The following is a 25,915-nucleotide window of genomic DNA, read 5'->3' as shown; positions in this document are numbered from 1 at the left end:
TTAAGTTTCTGCCTGCATTTTTTGTTTGAATCAGGGCATTATTTAAATTTCTAGTTTCACCTCTTTGTAAATAATTATTTCATGCCATTACATAAAAGAAGGTCTTATCTGTGACCAAGAAAATGGCCAAACATTTTGGATACCTCAGAGACTGTTCAGATGCATTGCTGAGAGACTGTTGACAGCTGAACTTGATACCTGATACATTGAGTTTATATATGTGACAGAGAAGAGAAGATACTATCTCCTACTGCATGCAGGAAAAACGAATTCCACAGTGCTGCCACTAGAAGAGTTTTCAAAAGGAATTTAAGACATTGCCCATTTACCATTGTACTTACTAGAGCCATTAAAAGTCAGATTTTCAGTAGCTACTTGTCTCTAAAGTCCCAACAAGGAAAGACTTCTGATAATCAAGGCATCTGACAAAACTTGATAGGCACAATCAGTGGTGTCTACAGTTGAAAAAAGGCAAAATGTTACTGAAAGAAATTAACTTTGAGAGACTGGAGAAGAAACTGGAGGAGAAATTGGAGAGGAAGTGGAAGGCTTTGAGGCAAGATTTATTGATAGCTTTGCCTATCAGTCAGTGCTAGTTCTGAAACCTGGCCTTTCCTCTCTCTATCAGTATTACCTATTACTGCTCTGAGCATGCAGACCAAGAAATGGGGAGATTTCAGTACCAGAACTGATAGTTGTGAGGGTAATTTCTATGGAGTGGACTCGGTAGAATAGCCTAAGCATGGTATTGCAAACAAAAGCTTTAGGAAACTGAAAGAGAAAAAAAGCACAATGAGAATAAAGATTTGTCAGCTATCTTACACATACTGCCAGGGCAGGAAAATTTCTAATCTCAGATAGTCTCACATGTGAATTGCCTATTAATAGTACAAGGAGAAAGGAAGTTTCCAGTCATAATTTATTCAGGTTTTTGTTGCCAAACCCAATAGTTTGAGAGTTGATAGATAAAATACTGATTTTCCCAGGTATTGCTATTAGCATTTGGATGAAAGATACTGAAGTACAGCTTCTGCTGTCAATCAGCAATACTTTCAAAAGGGGCTAGAAGAAGCTGTCAGAGAAGAAGATTGAACTGGTACTTCTTGGTGCAGAGGTTATGTCACTGAATGACTAACAATGGTCAGACAGCCAACAGTCATTCAACCTTCCAGTGAATCATCCATTCAGTGGGATAGCAGACACACGGAACTAACCCAAGAACCTCCTCACTAACAAGCTATCCACTTACTCATTGATCTTCCTGCTATTGTTAGTGTTGTTATTTATATTATTATTGGTTGGAAATGTAATTCTCTACACAGTTCTTCCTTGCAAAATTCACTTCTTTCATTGAACTATTTCTTAGGTCTGCTAGACAAAGAGCATTTTGGTGCTAAAGACAAGGAAATACAAGCTAGTCATGCAAAGGTCCATAAGATCCATCTACTACAATATTCCATTTCAAACAATGGTCCTAAATAAATATCTAGAATGAATAACAACAAGGAAAACAGGTGTGTTGTTGTTTCAGCCTACAATTATTTTAAGATCAGTAGACTTCCTAAGTCAGATGTGACTTCACTGGTTTAAACACCACCATAGTTTTTTTCTTCACTTATAAATAAAAGAAAAAAAAATAGAGAAGGATCTGTAAAATTATGCAGAAGTCTCTAGAAATCTAAGTTCTTTCAATGTTTATAAATTTAGAATTGCAGAATTGCTGCCAAAATTTGGTGTGTTGACACAGTCTCAGAGAAAAGCTTCCTATGTAATCATAAACTGTAATCCATGATGGGTCCGTAAAAACTGAGTTTATCACAAATTGTTTCTGGATAGATAGACAGATAATATATGCCTCACATATTAAACACCAGATGATCCTAATTTGGCAATGATTTCATGCCTGATGTCATTGTTATAAGATGCTTTTATAGTTGTTCTCTGTCAACAAAGCAGTAAACGAAGTTTTGAAAAATTAATTTTGACATTGTAGAAGGACATTTGTAGTTTATGCATTTCATGCATTTATACAGACACTTATGCATACATGGATAGGCCAAGTACAGAAACACCTGTCTAGAAGACACCAGTTTTCCTGAAAAGTATTAATTTGTTCAGCCTCCTTGTAGAGCTAATTATCAGAACTACTACTTCTGACTTATTACAGAAGAGACTGGGTTCTCATTCCGTAAGATTTTTCATACCTGTCCCCTTAAAATTTTCACCTTATAGCCTACCGCTTTTAAAAAAATCCAGTGTTTATGAAGATAACTCAGTAACTAACAAGAAGCAGCAAAGCTACTGCCTGGATCAACATTAAAAATGTCTAGCATTTTTCAAAGTGATTATGTAAGGAAAGCAAATCAATTTTCAACATGTTAGCAAAATTAGGAAGTTTTTTATAATCTCTGGATTTCTTTATGAAAAGGCTGTTTTCAGAGAGGTCCATTCTGCCCTACAGGTCACTACATGTAAATCTTCAGGAAAATTAAAAAGTCCATACAAATAATTAATTGGGTGAATGGCTCAGGAGCGCTTCAACATAATGTGAAAATGCGATAGGAGGGATAGAGTAAACTATAAATGTATCTTAGATTTTAGTGGCAGAAATTCTGATAGAAATATGAAGTTGGACACAGTAGCTTGAAAACAACCTCACCAATATATTCCTAGTGTTCTTTATCAAGGATGTTCTACCAAGGTCGATGTTCTAGATCAATCTTGGGTCAACAACTAAATAATTTATTTATATTTAAAATTTTAGACAAGGTCTTTATGTATGACTATGCAATACATAACCTTTAGATGTCACATGCTGTCCACTTTGGATAAGGATGAGCTCTAACTTTGCTACCTGGCCTTGACAACAAATAGTTGAATTTTTCTCAATTTAGTATCTGTGCTCTTATAAAATAAATTTCCCATCCCAAAGTACAGGCCACTGCCCTAAAGTAGGATGTAATATATTTTAAGCCTCCTCACAGGCATAAAACACAAATGCAAATTAAGTCAAGAGGCAACATCACTATTTAAAGAATTTTCCCATGTCTTTGATAACAAACAAAAAAAATCCTATCCCCATAATTTTATGTGAAATGTTCTGCTAAAAATATGCATACAATTACTTGCACTAGGTACAATAACAGCACAACTTTGAAAACCGATATAAAAAGTTGAACATTTTAGCATGTCATTTAATATATCAGATCTCTTGACTAGATAGTTTGGGTAGCAATAGCAAGCTTGCAAAGCCGCTTCTGTGGCTCAAGACGAAATTTAGCTACTTTTATCCTCTGAAAATGTTGTTTTAAATACACTCATGAAACGCATCAGTATTTTATAATTGCTTATATATATTATAATCTGATGAATTTCACCACGTAATAATTTAACCATTTTTTTTCTCTGAGAAGCAGCAGTGTAGGTCTGCTGCTTGAACTATTATACATGGCAAATTCTTTGTTTTCTTACAGGAAACACATAAAATTTAAGTGAAATTTTCCTCTTCTTTCATGTTTGTCGTGGTTTAAACCCTGTCAGGCAACTTGTTCACTCACTCCCAGTGAGTGGTGCCGGGCTGACAACAATCGAGGCCCCCCCCCCCGGGGCTCTCCCCTTCCCCGCTCCCGGAGGAACAGGGAGGAGGATCGAAAGAGTGCAACTCCCACGGGTTGAGACAAGAACAGTCCAGCAACCAATGTACACAAATCACCACCGCTACTATCAACTACAACAATGATAAGAGAAAATAACAAGGGAAGAGAATACGATACCACTGGCCAAGAAACGAGTCCCACCCGGAAGCCTGTGTCCTTCCGGGGAACTCCCAGTTACCCCCCACCCCGGGCATGACGTGCTGTGGTATGGAATACCTCCTTGGCTAGCCTGGGGGGTCAGGCACCCTGTCTCTGCTTCCTCCCGGCTTCCCCTCCTCCCTGGCAGAGCATGAGCCTCACAAAGTCCTTGGTCAGGGTAAACATCACTTAGCAACAACCGAAAACATCGGTATCACCAGCACCGTTCCCAGGCTGGAAGTCAAAACACAGCACTACACCAGCTACCATGAAGGAGAAACATGACTGCTACTGCTGAACCCAAGACAATGTTGGGAAGTGTTTTCACATTTTCCACTTAGACTAAATTAATTTAACTTGGTAGATAACCAAGTTCAATTTTTACAGTCTGTTTCAGACAGCATCATGATATTTTAAAAGTATTTTTGTTTGTCCAAATTACATATGTTATACTTCGTTAGTGATCGCAAAGCTTGATTTCAAAAGGACCAACACTTAAAAACAGTTATGTACCTGCTTCATTCTTATTCAGCAAGCAGTTCTTAATGATTGTTTAGTTTCTACTCACACCATTAATTCTCCACAACTTTAGAGTAAATACTGATTACTCACATAAGAACATGTAGGACTGTGTTTGGAGGTTGAGATTCCAGCTGTCCTCATGGGAAATATTTTCCCCAGTGTATGAGGGCATATCCATCAAGAAAGTAAAGTTGAAATAAATTCTCAGTGTGACTCTAAAGTGCATTAGTTAAAAAGTATTAAACTTTAATGCACATGGACATGTGTTATTAAGAAAATGCATCCTGGTATCTTCATTTGATCTTCTTCCACTTCTCTTAGATTTACACTACATAATGTATCTCTATCTACCAGTACTGGGAACTCTGTTTTGGACAACATCGGGAAAATGTGTGGATAAGACAGTATTTTAATCAATGGAATACTTCAAATCTTACCTTACCAGATGGAAAATCCTTAATTTAAAAGCAACATCTTTACTCATGTCAGGGTATACTATGTCAGTGCAATGACTCCCAACTAAGTGCTTAATCAACAGGGTTTCTTTCAATGGAAGAAACAATCCCATTTCAAGTAAGATTTTCTACAGTCCAGTTGACCCATACTTGACCCTATTAGAATTTTTTCAAACTAGAGTATCACAGAAATTTGATAAACACATAAGTACTAAGCACCTTTTAGTCCTAAGCGTTTACACAGCCACATTAAAAACTAATTATATATTCATTTTAATGCTGCTACCAGACTGTCTTTCTATTTCAGTTCTCTTTTGCCTTTTTATATTCCCACTTCGTTTTTTCTAAAGTATTAAAAAAGGATTATGTAATATGATTTTCTGGTGAATACAGGACCTTTTCTACTCCCTAATAAATATTCAAAAATATTTTGCATACATCTTGTGAACAAGGCTTGTGAAATCATAATGTGATGACTTATGAACATTCATCTTTCCTATACTGAAGTATAATCTAGTCAACTGGATGATATAGCAAATCATTCTGACACGTTTATATCAATGCATATTTAAATAAGAATAAGAAATAGTCAAATTTATGTTAAAGACTTCTAAAGGCTTAACAAGTCAGCTTAATCTAATCCTCCTACTTCTAACACGTTCCGTGGTCTCAGCACGGTTCCCGTAATACTTTCATATGTTATGAAGGATTGCCTCTGAGAAGTTCACCATCAATAGTACACTTTGCTCAATAAAACTTTACATCTGGTCTTAGGATGACAGAAAGCTATCTGTCTCAAATTTGCATTACAAACCTTTAGCTTCTTTTGGCATCACTGGCTATAATAATTTCCAATAACCTGTTAAAATATGCAGAGTATACATATTCCTGGTTCTCATCTTACTGTGTCAGGTACAAATTTCTCTTATTTTTTTTTGAGAGTTTTAAATAAATGACAATTCCTTTGCACCAAAAAAGTGCTCATCTAATCAGAGGTTCATTTGACAAGATCTGTGGCAGTATTTCCTCCTTTCACTGCAATGATTTTAATTTCTAATCAGAAAAAAACAAAGACAACAACACCTTTATTTCTTTTCCATGGTTTTGCTAGAGGAGACAATACATTGCAATTCAAGATTTTGCAAGAATTATTGAAGACTATTTGCTAGTCTTATGACATGATGGAAGTCCATCAAAAATGCACTAAGACTGGAACAGTTATCCCCTCAAACATCTCTCTTGATTTCTGAGACATGATCATTTCTGTCTTTTCCATTATAGATACATCTGTCTCATGTGTTTCATATTAAAAATATTTGAATAGCAGTGTCTAGCATTCCCTTCTACATTATTAATATTATCTTTCCTCAACAGGCAATGCATCTGATGGTAGTTGAAGACTCCAAAAGGACAGACCTACTTGTGGGATTAACAGTGTCTAACACATATCGGAGATAAACATGTCACTAACAGATCATCATACAGATGGTTAGCAACCAGCACTACCTGAGCTGAATTAATAAATGCCAACTGAAAAAATTGCTCTCTCAATATCATTCATCTTCTGTCAGCCACATTCAATAAAACAATATTTTTTAAAAGTCCATGTATTAGGCCTGCAGATTTTTAAGTCAAGATCAGTGCATTCCTGCTTTATCCTGTGTCCTAGTAAAATGCTATTCTGTGCTTGAAAGACATTTTTACCAGCTACCTGATCTGTAGCGTAGTAAATTCTGTTAGCCACGTAGACTTACCCAGCAACAGAAAGTAACCATTGGAGATAGCAAGAATCAGCACAAAGACATCCAAATGCTCAAAATATCAAGTCTACAAAGACATGTATGACCAAGTTTTGGCCGGACCCAGAACTGACAAGACACAAACCAGTGCTATTTTGGAAGCCAGTCCTGTTCCCTCTTGGGACTTGCCACATTCAGATTCATGCATTCAAGAAACAGAACAAGCTTACTGGAACTTGCCTAAATATATTATATGTATGTTTTGAATTCTTTTCAGGTAATGAATTAAAGTTCTGGATAATGTAAAACATGCATTTTTTTTCTCCCTTAGTCCTGAATCCAGATTTAGGAAGAAGGCTGACAAGTTAATGGGTTGTTGTAGATGAAACATGAGGACAGGCTCAAGAGGAAAACAGGAATACACTCCAAGAAACTGGAAGAAGCTGTGGTCATCAGAACTTAACATTCTCTGGTATCTTGGGCTGGTGTTACAGGCAGAATAAAGTATCATGGCATTCAAAAGAAAGATCTGACATTAGTTCTGGTATATTACACCCCTGAAGCACAGTAAAAGACACACATATTTGTAGTAGTTCTGCCAGTCAAAACTAAGGACTGCCAATAATAACTGAGAAGATAACAGACTATGCAATCTTGCTTATGGACACTGTCTAGGGGATACTGAAATGAATGGGAATATCTTGGGAGACCTTTTACACAGTGCTTTTTAAACTGAGAGTTAATATGTATGTGTGAGTACATTTTAAATGATGAAAACTATAATTATTGCAACAGTACAAGAGGAAATCAAGGACACAGTTCAGTAATATGCTGCATCATTTGGGAAGCTGAGGAGGCTTCACTGGAGACTACATGCCTTTCAAGGCTCCAAGAACATATATTAGCAGAACACTTAAATATGTTCCTGTGTCTTAACATTATATTAACAAATAGTCTTCTGATTTTGAATCAGAAACAATATGTATACAATATTCTTAAATCAGACTGAAACTATCAGTAAGACACACTTCAGCAACAACTCTTAATTTGAAAAGTGATTTTCAAATACATTGCATATTTCTTCTTCCCATTACATGAAATTCCTGGAAATTTTCTGTAAGTACAAAAAAAAGTTATTTTTAAATTCTTCATCAATGAATTAGTGCTATGAGTAAATTTAATGTATTCTATATATTGCACAGATTTGAGAGAATGTATTTCTTCCTAGTGGGGATAATGATAAAATTACTATGACAGGAATTATTATGACACTGCAGAGATCTGAACACAACCAGTATGAATATATGACAATCACAACAAATCTTTCTATGTCTATGCCACTGGTAATTTCACATGAATGGAATTGAAATGATTTTTTATGCACACAATTTATAAATTATATTGAGCAATATATTTAATAAAGCAAATGAAATTTATCTGGAAGTAATTATTCTATGGCCTGAGAAATACGAGAAAGAAAGCAGGCAAAATGGTTATGATAATCCCATGCCACGAACATGTTTTATCAGGTTTCCTTTTAGCTCTTAAACAAGATGTAGGAAAAACAACAACATTCTGTCAGACTATATGTTCATTCCTTGCTTCCTGGATTAAATATGCTTATTCTATGCCACATTTTTATAGCTTTCAATTCCTGTACTTTAAATCTATTAAACAATGTCAAGTTGAATTTTCTTCAAAAACTGCTGCAGGTTAAGAAAAAAAAATAGGACAGTAAAATATTTGAGGGCTAACATTTATGTCAGCTAATTAATATGGATTAGTTGTGGTCTGCAAGGATTTTTAAAGTGCATGCATGTTTGAGATAAATATAGACTAAAGATCTGATTTTGGTCCTTCTCAAATTGATTACAAAGCTCTTCTGATTTCAATACAAGTATAGTCTACCAGTTTTGTAGGCATGACATATAAAATAAGCTTTTGTGCTCTTGCATAATGTTAGTTTTCCCAAATAGAGCATAGGCCAAAATACAGCTGTACAACATAAGTATAGTTGCAACATTATATATATATATATTTTTATATATATATACACATATATTTTTATATATATGTATATATACATACACAAAGAATATATTTTATATATATATTTCTGTATTCTTTTTACAAGGTAATGGAATGAGATTTTGAAAATAAACATTGGGAAAAAAAACAGTAAATTTGTTTGGCTAGCAAGTTCTATTTAAATAAAGGGGTGAGAAAACAGCACACTTTCAAAACTGGATACCCTCTAATCTAGAGGATACACCACCATTTCCTTGTTGTAAAACATTAATTATTTTAAATTAATTATTTTATTCTCAAAAGAGTGCCTTCTAGCATGCAGGATTTGTTTATTCGAACATAGCTCTAGATAATGACAAAAAAGTCTACCAAATGGACAACTGTTCAAAGATTTTTATGCAAAAGATTCATTCTCCCTATGTTTGACCCTGCTGGCCATACTATTTCTGATACAAGCCAGGATGCTATTGACCTTCTTGTGCACCTGTCCTTGAAAGGCACTTCTAAAATATTTTCTTCCAATGAAGCCTTATGTAGAACTAAAGAAATATTACCTTATTATTAGTATTAACACCTGGTTCCTGTCATCATTAAGTCTTACCTATTTGTAGTGTTTCAGCATCAAAGACATTGTCCTTGAAGAAAGCTCTAAAAGACAAAGGACTTGCACTGCAGTCTTCTGAAAGTTTCTCAACAGCTTGTCTAAACATATGAACTAAGTCATGAAGAGGTCCATCTAAATCGAGCTGGGAAGCGGATGGTGAAATCAAGCTGAGATGTACAGAGATTGATGCACAAGATGCAGAACTAGACTCCACAGTTTCACACTCAATTTGGAAGCCCTCTGACAACATCTTCATTGCAAAATGTTTTCTTTGGAGTGGATCATCAATTACTGCAACAACATGCCATTCAATGGCAGCATCTCTGGGTAGGTGAGATATTACAACCACAGTAAGCAACCCACACACTGCAGTTGCATCACGATATGTCTCTGAATCTTCAACCTAAAACATAAACAAAATATTGTGCATATTACAGTGCTAGTAGAAATTAATGTTGCTCTTATTCAGCTGATAAATTCAAAAAAGTATGTGCAGTAGTTATTTCATGGAGACTTCTTCCCCTAAACTTTTCTTCTCATTGAAAAGTCATCTTGAGCAATTACAAATATCTGCCTATTTTTGCAGTCTCAAAATACTACTGCGCCTGTATATTTTAAGACAATGATCGCAGTGTATTTTGCACTCATTCTGCAATCACAAAAATGTATTTTTGCATACCAAAAGTCTTTTATCTGCGCTGGTCGTTGAAGAATAAAAATGATAAATACTACTGAAACTACAGAAATGAGTTAGTAAAGCACCTAAGATTTATTTAAAAGTTGGAGTACTAAAGATATAGTTCAGATATAGCAAAGATATGGTTCAGATAGTTTTGAACAGCACAATGATCTTGAACAAAACCTCTTAGAAGATAAAATATGTTTTCTTAATAGCAGTGCTCATTTAGGAAGTATATTTAAATTATTTCCACATCAACCAGCACATCTGATTAGCTAACCAGGCAGGCTAACTCTGAGTAACTGAGTTACATTTCTTCTGATGTCATTAAAGAAGTGGGACATGCTTTCTGCTTAATTCTTTGTAAAATAATTCTTAGAAATTGCACTGCAGCATGTTAACAGGTATAGGAAGTGAATATACTGCATAAAAAGCATTACCTTGGAATCTTAACAAACCTAGTATGAGTTCAGAAAAGAATTCTATTGTTCCTGTATTGCTACTATGTATTCAATTCATTTTCATCTGAATACAACCAAAACCAACCTTAGACCTTTCAACTAGGAGCAATACATTGCAATGGGTTGATTCCATTCAGCAGCTAAGCTCCACACAGCTGTTTGCTTACCTCTCCCCTCCCCAGTGGCACAGGTGAGAAAACTTGTGGATCAACATACAGATGGTTTAATAAGTGAAGAAAAAAGGAAGAAAGGAGAAAAAAAACAAAACAAGCAATGCAAAGGCTATTACTGAAAGCCTTCCCACCAGCAGACTGATACCTAGGTAGACTGTGAGCAATGACTACCCTGCCAAACATCCCTCCCCTTAGATTTTATGGATAAATATGATATATAGAATGAAATATCCCTTTGGTCAGCTGGAGTCAGCTGCCTCAGCTGTGTCCCCTCCCAACTTCATGTGCATCCTCAGCCTACTCACTGATGGGGTGGTATGACCAACAGATGCTGTGTAAGCACTTTTCAGCAATGGCTGGAAACCCATGGTGCATTATCAATGCTGTTTTGGTCACAAATGCAAACCATGCAAGTTGCTATTGAAGAAAGTTAAGTCCATCCCAGCCAAAACCAGTACACACATTTACGTCTGCTGTTACCTTATACTTAAATTCATGTACATATAATCATATAATGTATACAACAAGGTCTATTTATGGAAATCAACTCCATTTTATAACATACATACTCTCAAAAAGTGTGAATTACGTCAACGTACTCTGAATATACTTTTTTTTTTAATCAAATTTTGACATCCTTATTCTGGACAGCTGATTATTTTAATTCTTACAGTATCTTTTCTTCTTACAGTACTTTTTCCTCCATTTATATGGAGAGACAATATATTAAGCATTTTAATATTAGTGACTGACACCATCTTTGTGTACACAGGTAGCTTTTTTATATACCAATTTGCTTACACCACAGTATATACTGATAATATTGTCTACTGTCTGACCTCTGAAAGGAAAAATAATAACAAGACGGACCTGTCATTTTGCCTGAAGTCGATAAGGCCACGTAACTCACAGTACTTTCAATTCACAAGCTCAATTTTCATCCACTCGCTCTCAGCTTTGAGATGGAGAAATAATGACAGGTTACAGGCACTTTATTTCAAAATTCACTCACAAAGTTATTGACAATCATTTTGCACAGAGTATCTTTGATGCTTGACCCTTGTGAGCTGTTCACATGAAAAATGCACTTCTATATTAACCATAGTGGAGCCTAATTCTATACCAAGCATACAGCAATTGCTTTAGCATTTCTGTTTTTGATACGGGAACAAAAATAGGGATAATTTGTCTCAAATTGCAGTCACAATAAAACCTCACTGAGTACTGTTTGCTTTCAGTACTTTCATTAGGCTAGCTGGGGCTGTTATTAAGGTACCAGCACATAAATGTTATATTAGCACTTATCAAGAGAAGCACAGTATTCTCCTCTAGGAGATGAATTCTAACCTTGTCAATTTAATTCTGCTCTGAGTGCTGTAAAACCATTTGAAAAGATGAAATACTGGAGCTTTGCACTGAGATTAAAAAAAAAAAAAGTCATGCTCATTCAGGCTTAAAGGCCACTGTGCTGGCCCAAGGTGCTGAGGTACTGTTTTGAAAAAGAAATCTAAAGCAGATCGCTGCTCACATCAAGCACTAAGACAAACTTTTCTACTTCCATGTACTTGTCTTAGGTTGTTAAATCAATTACTCACTATTTCTGCTTGCCTTCAGCTGCCATTTAGAATATGAAGAATTACTTGAAAATTAAGGCCAGAAGAAAGTACATTTCCAAATTTAGCTAAGGAGAATCATTCTGTGTGAAAGACCTGTACGGTACCATAGTACTCGTAACCTTTAACTTTAGTGTTTGCAAAAAGCACAAGTGATGGAGCTACTGGGGGCTAACAATCTTTCACTGGTTGCTTCAGAATCTTACAGAAATACTCCTAAGAATGACCTCTCCTGACTTATTTTCAAGAAATTGCTGTCATGTGTTTTACATGGATGCTGCATTTATAAGTTACCTGTCAGAAATTTACAACTGTCTTAAACAGCTGAGTATCTTTATGGTAGCCTGTCTAGTAAATGAGGATGAATATATAAAGTCTGCTAAGAAAATCTATTCATATGGTGCTGGAACAATATAAATGTTAAAAGTGAAAATGAAGAGGAATTATTTTATGACTAAGTTGCTTTTTACAATCGTTTCTGCACTCTTATGGATGAGATTCAGCACTTCTGGCAGACAGCTGTACTACTATGAAGAAAAATATGTTTTTAGGGTTCTTGCCCAAGGATACTCTTGTAGACTTTTCAATAAAGGAGCACACATTTTGACCTAGTCCTTCAGCATCTTCAGAATCTTGGGGGAAAAAATGAGGTAGGATAGTATACGGCTTGCTTATAATTCTCAGAAGAGAAGTGTCAAATCATTCTTGGGAACCTCTAAAATTCTTATTTTTGAGAGACAAGAAAACTATTGGGGCAAACACTGTTGGAAGCAGTGACTCCTTAAAGTGTGTATAACCTGAATTTTACAAATCTTTACAAATTTTGTAAAAGCTGTAGGTGTAGCTGTCATCTAAAGGTATTTGCCCTTAAACATTTATTTCCTAGCTATTAGTATTCAAATTAATTTCAATTCATGGGAAAAGCTCTGCCTGTTGAAGATTCTGATTTCCATTTGTTAGCTTTTCCACAGGACTTAATCCTTTCTAAAAAGAAATACTGAATGGTAGCTTTGCACCAGAAGTTTGAATGTCACAGGGGAAAATGAGCAGATAGTACAGGTTCAATGGCTGACTGCTGAGACAACGTGGAGACAAATGCTACTTCTGTGCTATATTTTTACATGATCTGATTCAAAGAGTGCTAGACAAAGAAGCCAGGTAACATCCATTCTCTGTGCAGGAAACAGCGTCTGAACCTCATAGCAGCCTTCCAGTATCTGAAGGGGGCCTATAGGGATGCTGGGGCAGGACTCTTCATTAGGGACTGTAGTGACAGGACAAGGGGAACAGGTTAAAACTTAAACAGGGGAAGTTTAGATTGGATATAAGGAGGAAATTCTTTCCTGTTAGGGTGGTGAGGCACTGGAATAGGTTGCCCAGAGAGGTTATGAATGCTTCATCCCTGGCAATGTTCAAGGCCAGGTTGGACGAAGCCTTGAGTGAGACGGTTTAGTGTGAGGTGTCCCTGCCCATGGCAGGGGGGTTGGAACTAGATGATCTTAAGGTCCTTTCCAACCCTAACTATTCTATGATTCTATGATTCATGACCTCTACAATGTCTTCTTTCAGGAATGGATGCAAACAGGATCTTCTCATAGACCACACTATGACAGGATTCTGATTCTGTCATGCTACTAAATGGTAGATTCCAGAACTTTGGACAAAGATTTGATATGGCAAGTGATTTAGCTCTCACTGAATTTCACCTTAGGTTATCCTCTAAACATGATTCACAATTTCCTCCCCCTGCCAACAGGATCATCAGCTACTCAGTTAATCAAAGGTGGGAAAGCCAGAGTTCCAGAAAAATTGTAAAAGGAAGCGAAAAAGCAGATTTTTCTAAACATATGCATTGTATCTATATCATTCCCTGTCCAGAGAAGGACCACGAACACTCTCAGTTTTTAACATCTTGCTTTGAATAAAAAACCGCAGCTCAACAAAGAACGTTTTCTATAGTGAAGAAATTATTGATCTTTTGGTGATACAAAATACATTTCAATAACATGGGAAAATCAGAAGGTACGGAGTAGATTTTTAGAAGGACCGAGAATGTGACTCTGTTATTTACCTGATTTTTTATAATACCAAAGCCAATACTGACGTCATATTACCTTAAACACTGAGAAGAGTGCCATGCTAAGCTAAGTAACACCTTGGGAAGTCTTCATGGACCGGTTAATAAACAATCACAGCTGTTAACAGCAGTCAAGAAATCAAGTAAAACATTATGAATTCCTAGGAAAGGAATAGAGAAAAAGCAGATAACATGCTATTATAGAAATTCACAGCTCACCCACACCTTGAGTAAGATATACAGCTCTGGATCTCTCAACTGAAAAAGGACGTATTAGACGCAAAAGGTTTTCAGAGGAGGACAACAGCTCTGGAGGGTCTGACTGGAAATGTTCTCCAAGAATATGACAGAGGTTTACAAAAATCACACATGACATAAGAAGGGTGGACAGGGATAAGAACTGATATTGCACACTTGCCTTCCTGTACAAGAACTACGGATCATCAAATGTCATTAGTAAGAGCATGGTTTCAGAAAGAATGATGGTGGGTGACACCTTCAGCTCCCTGACAGAGAATGCTGCCCTTGCAAGAACTTTACAGGGATTCAAGGGGAGCCTAATGTACTCAGAACACAGATTCAGTGGGGATTATAAAAGATACATATTAAAAATCTTAGTTAATTCTTAATTTATATAATAGTTAATAATTTATATTAAAAATAATTATTTATATAACCATTAAAATTAATTTAAATATGAATTAAAACAGCTGGAGGTTGAGAGAGTATTAAGATGGATATATGCTTTTTCTGGCTTTACTATTCACATCTCCTTAGGGCTACTGTTTGGAGTCACAATACTAATCACAGCCTGTAAGACTTTTATTAATGTCTTAATTTATTAAATATAAGAATTTATGCTTATGCTGATACTAGTGGTATGTTTGGTGAAGAAAAACAAGTGGGCTTTCTTAACTGGACTGGTGAATTTTCACAACTAGTCTTTTCCAATATTTCTGTAATTCTAAGGTAGTTTTACATTCATCTATGCTATTCTAGACATTTTATAGATGAATAGTGAACACAGAGTCAAGTAGAATTTAGATAACAGCTTTGAAGTGCTTCTTCAGTTAGTTGAGCTGAGGCATTGGCATTAAAATATTGAGCTGGAAGAAGTGTGAAGCTGTTACTCTTGGCCTCTTCCTGAGTTAAAAAACAAACAAAAAACCAAGAAATTGTTTCCTCTTCTCTTTTGTTTTTCCTCCAAAGCAGAATCATAGAATCAGCTAGGTTGGAAAAGACCTTTAGGATCATCAAGTCCAACTGTTACCCCAGGACTGTGAAGTCCACCACAAAACCATGTCACTAAGGGCCTCATCTACATGGTTTTTGAACACTTCCAGGGACAGTGATTCCAGCACTTCACTGGGCAGCCTGTTCCAATGCCTGATCACCCTCTCTGTGACAAAATTTTTCCTAATATCCAATCTAAATCTTCCCTGGCACAGCTTGAGGCCATTATTTCTTATCCTATTGCTTGTTACTTGGGAGAAGAGACCAAATCCACCTCACTACAACCTCCTTTCAGGTAGAGTAATAAGGTCCCCATTGAGCCTTCTCTTCTCCAGACTAAACAACCCCAGGTCTCTCAGCCACTCCTCATAGGACTTGTGCTCCAGATCCTTCACCAGCTTCATTGCCCTTCTCTGGACCCGCTCCAGCACCTCAATATCTCTCTTGTAGTGCAGGGCCCAGAACTGAACACAGGATTCGAGGTCTGGTTTCACCAGTGCTGAGTACAGGGGGATGGTCACATCCCTAGTCCTGCTGGCTAAGCTATTGCTGATACAGGCCAGGATGCTGTTGGCCTTCTTGGCTGCCTGGGCACAAGCTGGCTCATGTTCAGTGGCCGTCAATCAGCAACCCCAGGTCCTTTTCTTCCAAGCAGCTTTTCAACCACTCACAATCTTCCAGAATCACAGAGAGAACTGGAATCCTACTTTTATGGGGGGCACATACATCTTCAGTCCCTGCTAATACAGACTGAGACAGCACAGGCCAGCACAGGAAACCAAAACACAACAGTCCCAGACAGTGGCAAACAGGGGGTTTGCTTGAGGCAGCTGCAACAGGAAAGAGGATCTTGAGCCCTATTACACTGCAGCCACTCAGATAGCCTTCAGTATTTTAACTCCTGTAACGAGGTTCTGCAATGGATGCTCAACTCAAACCTGCAAAAGTGTAAGGATGATTGGATGGAAATAAAAGGGGTTGAAGGGCTTGGGTGAAAAGTTGGGTGAAGGCCACAGTACTACAGTTATCAAATTCAATTGTGTAAGATATCTAGTAACAAGAAACAAGAACGGGAACTCTTCTTCTACTTTATATTCATGCATAGGAGGAAGCTGAAAAGGTAGCTTGGAAGAAACTTTCCTTAGCTAACACTTTTATGAACATGCTTAATGCAGAAATACAATCCCTTTCATGTCACAAGAAGGAAGGTTAACAACAGAGGTAGTCAATTGGTTTTTAAACTTCTAATTAACTTGTATCTCTACATTAAAGTAAAATCCAAACTGCTGTGTGCATAATGCTTTTCTGAGCTTTGCTCAGATACAAGGAGTTACCACACTGGTTCATAGTATTACCAAGTCCTTGCATTTTGTACGTCTTAGTTCTTAGTAAAGAGATTCACTTGAAAAAAAAAAAAAAAAATAAAAAGGCAGACCTATTAAAATTCCAATGAAAACACAGGAATAATAAGTATAGGAGAAACCTATTCTCAATCCATTGCACAAGCATTTAACTGTTTTACTTAATTTAACTGAAAAAGGTACACATTTCAGCTATTAACTTTTATTATACACATTTGTTTATTTTGACCATTCTCCATTTGCTCCAAATGAGAAATATGAGAAATACTCTTTTTATTGTGTGAGTAAGGACTAAGGTCTACCTACCTCAGAGCTGAATATGGAATCAGGCTATAAGAGAGAGAGATGAATGCATAACTGCTATCTCTACAAAGAACTGATTTAGAGAACAAAAAGAAAGATACTGTGATGTTACTTTTAGAAGCTGAGTTTATGAAGACCTTATATGGTATGCATTATTACACCATTATAGCGGCAAGATTAATGTGCCTTTAAATAATACATATAAAATTTCTTTTATACTGCCTGCATTAAACAGAGTGCATCAAACTCCTGAGATCCAGTTTAAGCATTGCTAGAGTCTCTCACAATAGGTTTATGACTTTAAAAAGTAAGGATTCCACTAGGAAAACCACATAAGAATAAAAATGTCACTTCCTGAAGAAAGTAGGATAGAAGCAATCCTTTTCAGCATCCTAGTTTGTCTAATAAATAGGCCACATGCATTCCTAGTATAACATGCCTGAATTCAAAGAATGAATACCAGTGTTGTATAACAGTAAAATTGTTAAGAATATTCTTTTTACAAAGCTTATAAAAATAAGAAAGTCTGACACTTAGTATTCCTTCCTGAAATAAAACAGATTGTTTGCTGAATGCCAAAAATACATTAACACAAGACTGGCAGGCTAAAAATGAGGTATTATAAACCTAAATATTTATCATGGAATAGACACTGTTATTATAAAAAAACCCAAGTACCTCAGAAATTTTATCCTTTACTCCTCCACATGCTGGACAAAGTTGATGGTAGTTCAGTTATCACTGTATCATGTAGAAATTCTTTTATTACAGTGTCAAATAGAAAACTGAGCCTGTACTTACTCGGTGTTACTGAACCAGGGAAACTTTAGAGAAAACAAGGCTGTTCTTTATTTTTTTGTGTGTCAGCATCTGATAGCACATTTTGCAAAATAATTTCTTTTCTTGTGCAGTCTCTATGTATCTTTAAAAAACTGAAACTTGAAAAAGGGAAAGTAGATAAAGGGGAATAAATGTGGCTACAGAAATTTAGAGGCAGGACTATTTCTAAGGATAATTTTGATCTTTTTTTTTTGTTTTGAATGGATTTCAAATTAATGTTATCTCTTAATACCATGATCTTAATACCATACTCTTCCACATGATGGCATTGGGGAAAAAAAAAAATCCAAATTAAGTCTTCACAGTAATTGTGAAAAATTAGCAATTATGATCATGATCATGAAATGATCAGCATTTATCATGCCAAACACAACAACTTAAGTTTTTCCACACAGGCATTCTGCAGGTGAATAAAATGAGCACACCTCGAAGTTAAATTAGTGAGAGCATAGGAAAGCTGCAATCCATACAATATATTGCTGGCTATTACTAGGATTTGTTAAGGTGATGGGCTAAAATTTTATGGTGTTCAACCAAGTATGTCAGAACAAAGTACCGTAAAATTTAACTAACATCACTCTTAGGGCCCAAATCCCACAATAAATCTATATAATGATTCTATAAGTTGAGACAGAATTTTTGGTGCATAAAGGATATGCTTAAGTATTTGCAGAACCAAAACTTTCATGAAAAAAATGATCTCCGAAAAGTACTACTATAAGTATGTGTAAGCATTATATAAAAAAATAAGCAAATACAGAAACTCATTAAAATAGACTTCATAAGAAATCAGATCAATAACTGTATGATCTACAGCTTATATGACTCAAACAGAATAACTTAGCAACTTGTTATTCTGTCTTTTACCATGATCATCAACAGAGAAAAGAAGTGGTCTAAATTTTCGTCACTTTTGTGTGATTGACAAAAGGGCTCAGTTTGAAATTGAAGACATAACCTTACAAGCTCTCTTTTGGTTATATTTAGTACATAAGGATAACATTTTCTTGTTAACTTTGTTTCTCTTTTTTGTTGTTGGATCACTGTGTCTTCATCATTTAATTTCAGAAACTGAGAGGCTCTGTGACATGATCAAAATAAGAGCAATCAGTATAACATTTCCATGAAGACACAGTCAGCTTTGAAGGAGTCTCTAGAACAAATAAACAATTGAAAGCATTACCTGTTCTTTCTGGACTTATGAACCCGGAAATCTGCTTGAAATGTAATCTTAAATGATTACTTGTGAGAATAAATTGAAAGAAAAATAGAAAATGCAAACTGGCTCCTGAAGAGACAGATTTTTGCATGCCCTGTCATGGAGAAGAATCTCCTATTGAAAGGCTGAGACTTCAGTTTTTGCTTTCCCAGGTTAAGTATCACAGTCTTTTTCTATCCTGTTATCTAAAAGCACAGTCTCAATAGCCCCATAGACTTAAAGAGGTTTCAACTACCCACTGAATTTCATCTCTTTTCAAAATACATTTCATAACTGTATGTGACAATTATGCCACCATCAAAGCAAAAGAAAGATTTTTAAATATTGGGTAATCAGTTAGGGAATCATGATGATATCAAACGCAAAATATACAACTTTCCCACAATTTTAGATGGTTATAAAACTCAGCTGTAGCACTGATTATTCAGAGGAAAGTATGTTCAAAGGACTGCAATGGATGTGCCTGGACTGGGAATCTGAGACGCATAGGACTGCCAGCATGGCTGTCAGAGGCATAATGCTTGAAATTCACTATTAGACAGTAAGTATTAGTTTTAAAAATGGACATGACCTCTTGAAGGAGATTTTTGCTCTTACCAAGCCCTTAATTACTCCCACTGATACATAATGAGCCAGATTAAATTTAAATTTTGTTTATTGTGGTTGTGGGGGCTTTTTGTTTGTTTGTTTTTTTTTGTTTGTTTGTTTTTGTTTTTTTCTGAAGGTACTGTTTCTGGCTTCACCACAGTGTTTCAGTAAGCAAGCGCTCTGACATAATGTGAAGATCTGTATTTTTTTTTTCCCCCTAAGTCAAAGGGGGTCAGGAAAGGATTTTTACTTATGTTAAGGGCATACAAGCCTTTTGCTTGGTATATTCTGCAGAAGTAGTCATGCTACCATCTGCATTTACCAACCTGATAAAACACCCTTCCTAGTGCATGGGAAGCTCAGCCTCTTGGTTCTCATCCTGTGGCATAAAGTATTTTAAACTCTTAGCATCTGATATATTTTAGTCGAGTATACTCACAGGGTTCAAAATAGGAGTTTCTGGGTGAAATGTAATGGTCTGTGATATACAGGTCAGACTAAATGATCTAATGGTGCCTTCTGGCTGTACAAGCTACTCAAGCTATGAAATCTGTTTTACCCACTACTTACACTCAGTCTTTCTACCAGTGCTGCAGTGCCTGAGCTCTAAAACCTCACACTGAGAAGGCAACCATCTTACTCATTATGGCCTTTAATATCCCTTGCTGATAGTTTTAAATCTTTAAACAGCCCTACCTGTTGTGCTCCCTTTTATGTGTCCTCATAGTTACAGATATAATTTAGGAAGCAAAATATCTAAACAGTAAGCATAATAAAAATGAAACAGGTTAAAGCTTATTAGCAGTAGGGAGCAGATGTAGCATAATTCTGACAGTTCCCCTACATTTCCTCCCCAGCAGGGACTTTCTGTCAAGCTGTGAGATAGTTCTATACAATAATGCAGGCTGCTGTTACTGCAATTGCACCTTCCTATACCTCACTATTGTACTAAAAAATCACTTGGATTTTTGATTTCTTCCTTCATAGTAATAATAATATTTAAAGCACTTCCTGCAGAGCTAAATGTAAATTCAAGCACTGTATGCTAGAAGCTTAAAAGGGCACTGAAATGTAAAATTGACAAGAAAATAATCACATATTGAAAAGCTGTTTTATTTGCTTTAAAAATATTAACTTCCGTTCAAACAACCTAAAGGCTCCTGAGCCAAGAGATAACCAGTTAATGACTGAAGTTATGATTCCTTGAAATACCTCTCAAACATATATCATTCAATATATCTGTTACAATGTGGAAAAAAGATAACTATTTAAGGAACAAAGTCGTAAATTGACAGCAATATAAACTGAAAGCAAATGAAGTCTGACACATGAAACATGATCATAGACTGTCACTCTGAGGGTTTTATTCTTCATATATAGTGTCAAAAATAAGCACTTAGGAAAGAGAGTTGAACTAAATTAAGGATGTTCAAGATGGAAAGATTCCACTTGAAAACGATTTGAGAGTGTGTACCCAAATGGGACAGAAAACGAGAAAAGTTAATGGTCAAAATCTACTATGTAGGCATTAAGGATAACCAATTTTACAATTTAGAATTTAAGTTTTGGATACTGAATGCAAAGATGTTTTCTTTGAAAGTCTATGTCCTTCTGAACTTTGACCTTCAGCTCTGGAACTGATTTTCAAACCAAATGTCAGCTTTTACCTCACATATCCTAACTATGACCACCTGCTCACCCATACACATACAGCAATGTTAGCTGCTGTTGTTAAACCTGGAGTTAAATTTTTCAGTATGCAATGAAGAAAATTGTGAAGCTGCTGGAGGCAGAAGTAAAACAGTCTAAAAATTCTGGTGGTACTATTAAACGTCTATTAACTGCCAGGCTCTGCCCCACTGAGACACCTGCCTTTGTTAGTCATATGATGCATAGATGTGCAATTAAAAAAAAAATTATTACTTCTTAGTAAACAAAGCTTTTTAGTGAAAAATACAAACATTTAAATTCCTTCATTTTATGTACAGGAGTATTTTGGGGGTGAATGTTTGTTTTCAGCAGTTACTTTCATTGCTTAATATGGTATGACTGCAAAGCAATATCAGTTATATAGATCAGGAATATATATATATCTCAGGAATATAGCAGGACTATTAGGACTGCACATGCCCTTTATCTTAAGTCACGCCATTTATACCAGTCATAATGTCCTAGATACAGTTCAGAACTTGGATTTTGCAGGACAGGCTTTTCATCAGTTCAGTGTTACAGCAGTCAAACCGAAGTGATGCAATTTCTTAGAGCCCGCTCTGGTGGGTTGCCTGGCTGACAGGTAAGCCCCTGCTGAGTCCCTTGATCATGTTACCTGCAGTGGGATGGGGAGAGACCTGGGAGGGTGAAACTGAGAAAAAAACACAAGTGGAGATAAAGACAGTTTAATAACAGAAAGAAAGAGGAAAAAAACCCAGACGGTACTCACTCACCACGTCCCACCAGCAGTCTCAGAAGAATGGCTACTTTGTAAAAAATTCACCCCTGCTCCAGTTCTTATTGTCAAGCATGAGTTTATATGGTATATAAGATCTCTTTGGTCCATTCACATCAGCTGTCTCAAGATGTGTCTCATCACAGATTCTTGCTGAGCCTCAGCCTGCTTGCTTGGTGTGGGCAAGTTTGGAAAAAGAGAAAGGCTTGATGCTGTGCAGGCACTGTTTAGCAACAGCCAACAGTGGTCTGCTATCAACAGGGTGTTAGTCACAAATCCAGAACACAGCACTACAAGGGCTGCTATGAAGAAAATTAACTCTATCCCAGCCAGAACCACTACAGCCACTCACAAGAGGAAGTTCACAATAACCTTGAATTATAATTCAAGTTTGAGTTAAATGTGTAACTGTTATTAGCACTCAGAATGAAACATACGGAAAGCAGACCTGATACGTCTCTCAGATAGTACTAAAACATATAACAGGATCTTAGCTCTTATGTTTCTGAACGCAGGTGAGTCCATATACAGAAGATTGGAATGGAATGTTTTCAATAAATGGCCTTTAAGTGAAATGTATTAATACACGTACTTGTTAAAAGTTGTTATAGTAACAAAAGAATACAAGTATGTATTCAAGGATATGTATGCAATGTATATTTACCTGTATGCATAAATGTGGGTATGAGGAGGAAGGGAAAGAAAAATATCTGTATACCTATACATCTCCTCCATCTAGTTCTGCAGAACACGCACAAAGACTGTGCATTACTAAGCAGATACCTACAACTCCACACAAACATTAATTTGACAAATTATGACAAAACTTAACCAGAATTACTGACTTGATTAGAAATGATTGGCAATTAGTATTTTCATCAGTTAACAGTTACATTTTCCTCTTTTTTTTTTCCACTTCCTCATTGAGATAGATGCAGAAGTAACTACTTTGTCAACTACAGGAGATGGCCAAGATGTTTGTTTTCACAAACGGGCCTGTGAAATACATAAAGACCTGCATAATATTAACACTGAATAATGTCCAAAAGAAAATCAAAGTTAGATTTCAAGTGTTACAAGCTGTGTTCGCTGTGTTACAACTACAGGATTGATGAGAACTATACACATGTATCACATCAGCTGGAAGCATTTTTATTTTTCATCCATGAAGCGGAACAGGTACAGAGAGGAAGCTGAAAGTGATTATTCAGTGCAGAGCTGGCATGCATGTTACTGGGTACTGACCAGTTAGCACTGCTCAGTTTCGTTATGTAAAAAACTTAAAGGGGTTTCAAAATAATGCTCACTCAGTTTCAAGCTGTCTTGCATACTTTTTGAAAGTGGTGTACAGGAAAGGATAAAGAATTTTTGGTTTACTTTAATTTTTATGAGTGAGGAAATTGAAAACCTATTACGAATTTTGAAGCCCACATGTGATATCCTTCAGAGAAGAGGAGGAAGAGGAAATGAAATTGTTAACATGACCAGTACATAGAATAAGAGATGAGGTTAATCAAGTACTGAAATTTAGTAGGATCCCATGGATTGTACTATATACACTAGTGAAGAAGTAATTCCACTGGAAGAAAGCAGATATTTGCCTGAGTTTTGTTTTTCTTTTTTGTGTCAAGTTTTTGGTGGTGGAAGATTGTAACTGTATCTAAGTAGAGGTAACATTCTTGCACCATTTCAAAAGGTAAAAGTGTTATTTTCACCTCTAATCTTGACTGGAGCTTGAGGGAGAAGAACAGGTATGAATTTTCCTATTTAATTGTGGAATTTCCCTTCAGTGGTAATTTGCAAAATCTATCAGTGGTGTTGATGTTGACCCCAGCCAAAAGCTAAGTACCCACATGTCCGCTCACTCACTCCCCAACCACAGCAGGACAGAAGAGACAACAGGAAAAGTAAAAATGAGAGAACTCTTGGGTCAAGACAAAGATAGTTTAGTAAGTGAAGAGAATAAAACCAATGATGCAAAGGCAATCATTCACCACTTCTGACCAGCAGAACAATACACAGCCAGCCTCTGGGGAATAGCCACCTAGGAAGATGAAACTCCCCAGTTTTTCATAGAATCACAGTGTGCCTTGGTTTGGAAGGGATCTTAAAGATCATCTAGTTCTGACCCTCCTGCCATGGGCAGAGACACCCTTCCACTAGAGCAGGTTGGCCAAAGCCCCGTCCAACTTGGCCTTGAACACTGCCAGGGATGGGGCAGCCACAGCTTCTCTGGACAACATGTTGCAGCGTCTCACCACCCATATAGTGAATAAAATCTTATTGCTGCACATGATGTTATATGGTATGGGATACCCATTTGGCTGCCTCTTGCCCATCCCCAGTCTGCCTGCTGGGGGTACTGAGTGGGAAAAAGAGAAAGCCTCGAAACTGTGTAACATTAGCCTGTTAGCAACACTGTTCTAGCCACAAATCCGAAACAGCACCGTAAACAGCGCGATGAAGAAAGTTAACACCAGGCCTATTCAGTAGCTGAGTTTCCTTCCTGCATAACCATGACAAAAGAGGGTACTGCCCACAGGCTTAGGGGGAGAATTTCAGTGCAGAAGTTTGACTCATTTCTGAGATTGGAGTTTTATGATTTTTACTGAGCACATTCTGAGGAAACAGGTTAAAATACCCTCCCTGTAAAAGACCAAGATCTACAATAGCTACTTAGTACTTAATAATCAAACTACTTGTTGGAGGCACTGACTTGGAAGGAACGTTTACAGTGCCTAAAAGAGATTAGCCCGCAACAGTTTTAGGAAGGATCAGTTGTTAATAAAGCCATCTATCTAGGTTGGAGTGGTAATCTAGGTCTTCTTTCAGTCCTGATCTGCAGTATTAACTTACCCAAAGGAGAACAAAAAGGCTTTGAAGCCAAAGATTTTCCTGAAATTCCTTCCTTCATTGTGGGGATTTAAAGTAATTAGGCCTACATTTTAATATGGAAGTTTCCTGAATGAAAGTAGGACTTCTAGCACTTTTCAAACAAAATGGCATTCTCCCCTCCATGAAGAGGCACTAAAAGCAGGTACTCACCCCAGGGTTCAAATCCTGTTAATGGCTTTCACAGTCATCACACATGAGACTTTTGACCAGAGATTCTGTCCTAAGCAAACTGTGGATGCGTATATGCCCTCTTGCTTAGCAGAGAAGTGACAGTTTCAAAACAGAAATATTTTCAGCAAAGGAGATGAAGAATCACTCAAAAAAACTCTTATAAGGGAACTGCTGCAGGGGAAAATCAGTCAGCCTGGATGAATTAGGTTGTTTACCACCCTGAATAACTTGACATGCTTTTCTTCATTGTGTCTAACTGAAAAACAACATTCAAATGCATGTATATATTACCTGCAAATGGCAAATAAGCTAGTGCAAATCAGTTTTGCTGACTTATACCAGCTGAAGATTTGACTGTATCTACAAAAACATTCGCACAAGAACTGCTCTCTTTTCTCAGTTTCTATTGTTCATATTTTATGTTTACTTTCAACAAGTTAAATTCTTGTATGCGATCTACATTATGCAATCATATGATTTTTCATGTATACATACATATTCAATTTCTAATAATGCCTTCAGTTAAAATCCCGTAGATGGCTTCATTGTTCTTTTTGTTGACTTTATTCCTTTGTAAAATTCATTAAGGCTCCACTGTTACAAATCAAATGTCATAATCTTCCTTGAAAAGAAAAAATCAAAGTGGCAAACCTTTCACCTCCCATCATGGCCAAGTGTCAAAAGGCAGACTATTTTCAAGGACCTCTGGAGTTC

General features: G+C 36.5%; 1 protein-coding gene across 2 annotated transcripts in view; it reads right to left on the bottom strand.

Annotated features, from left to right (window-relative positions):
* The window catches only part of DPH6 (diphthamine biosynthesis 6), a 209,978-nt gene that overhangs the window by 33,949 nt on the left and 150,114 nt on the right, over window positions 1-25,915 (bottom strand). For both annotated transcript variants that reach the window (XM_057420207.1, XM_057420208.1), the window contains one exon: window positions 9,140-9,545. In XM_057420207.1, the coding sequence (XP_057276190.1) occupies window positions 9,140-9,545 (406 nt within the window). The remainder of the gene's footprint in view (window positions 1-9,139; window positions 9,546-25,915) is intronic.

The sequence above is a fragment of the Pezoporus wallicus genome, unplaced genomic scaffold, assembly GCF_028554395.1.
Source record: "Pezoporus wallicus isolate ANWC-B61680 ecotype Strahan unplaced genomic scaffold, APGP_CSIRO_Pwel_v1 contig_5418, whole genome shotgun sequence".
In the NCBI taxonomy this organism is placed as follows: Eukaryota; Metazoa; Chordata; class Aves; order Psittaciformes; family Psittacidae; genus Pezoporus; species Pezoporus wallicus.
Note: the sequence above shows the minus strand (reverse complement) of the source record. Positions and strands in the feature narration are given on the sequence as shown.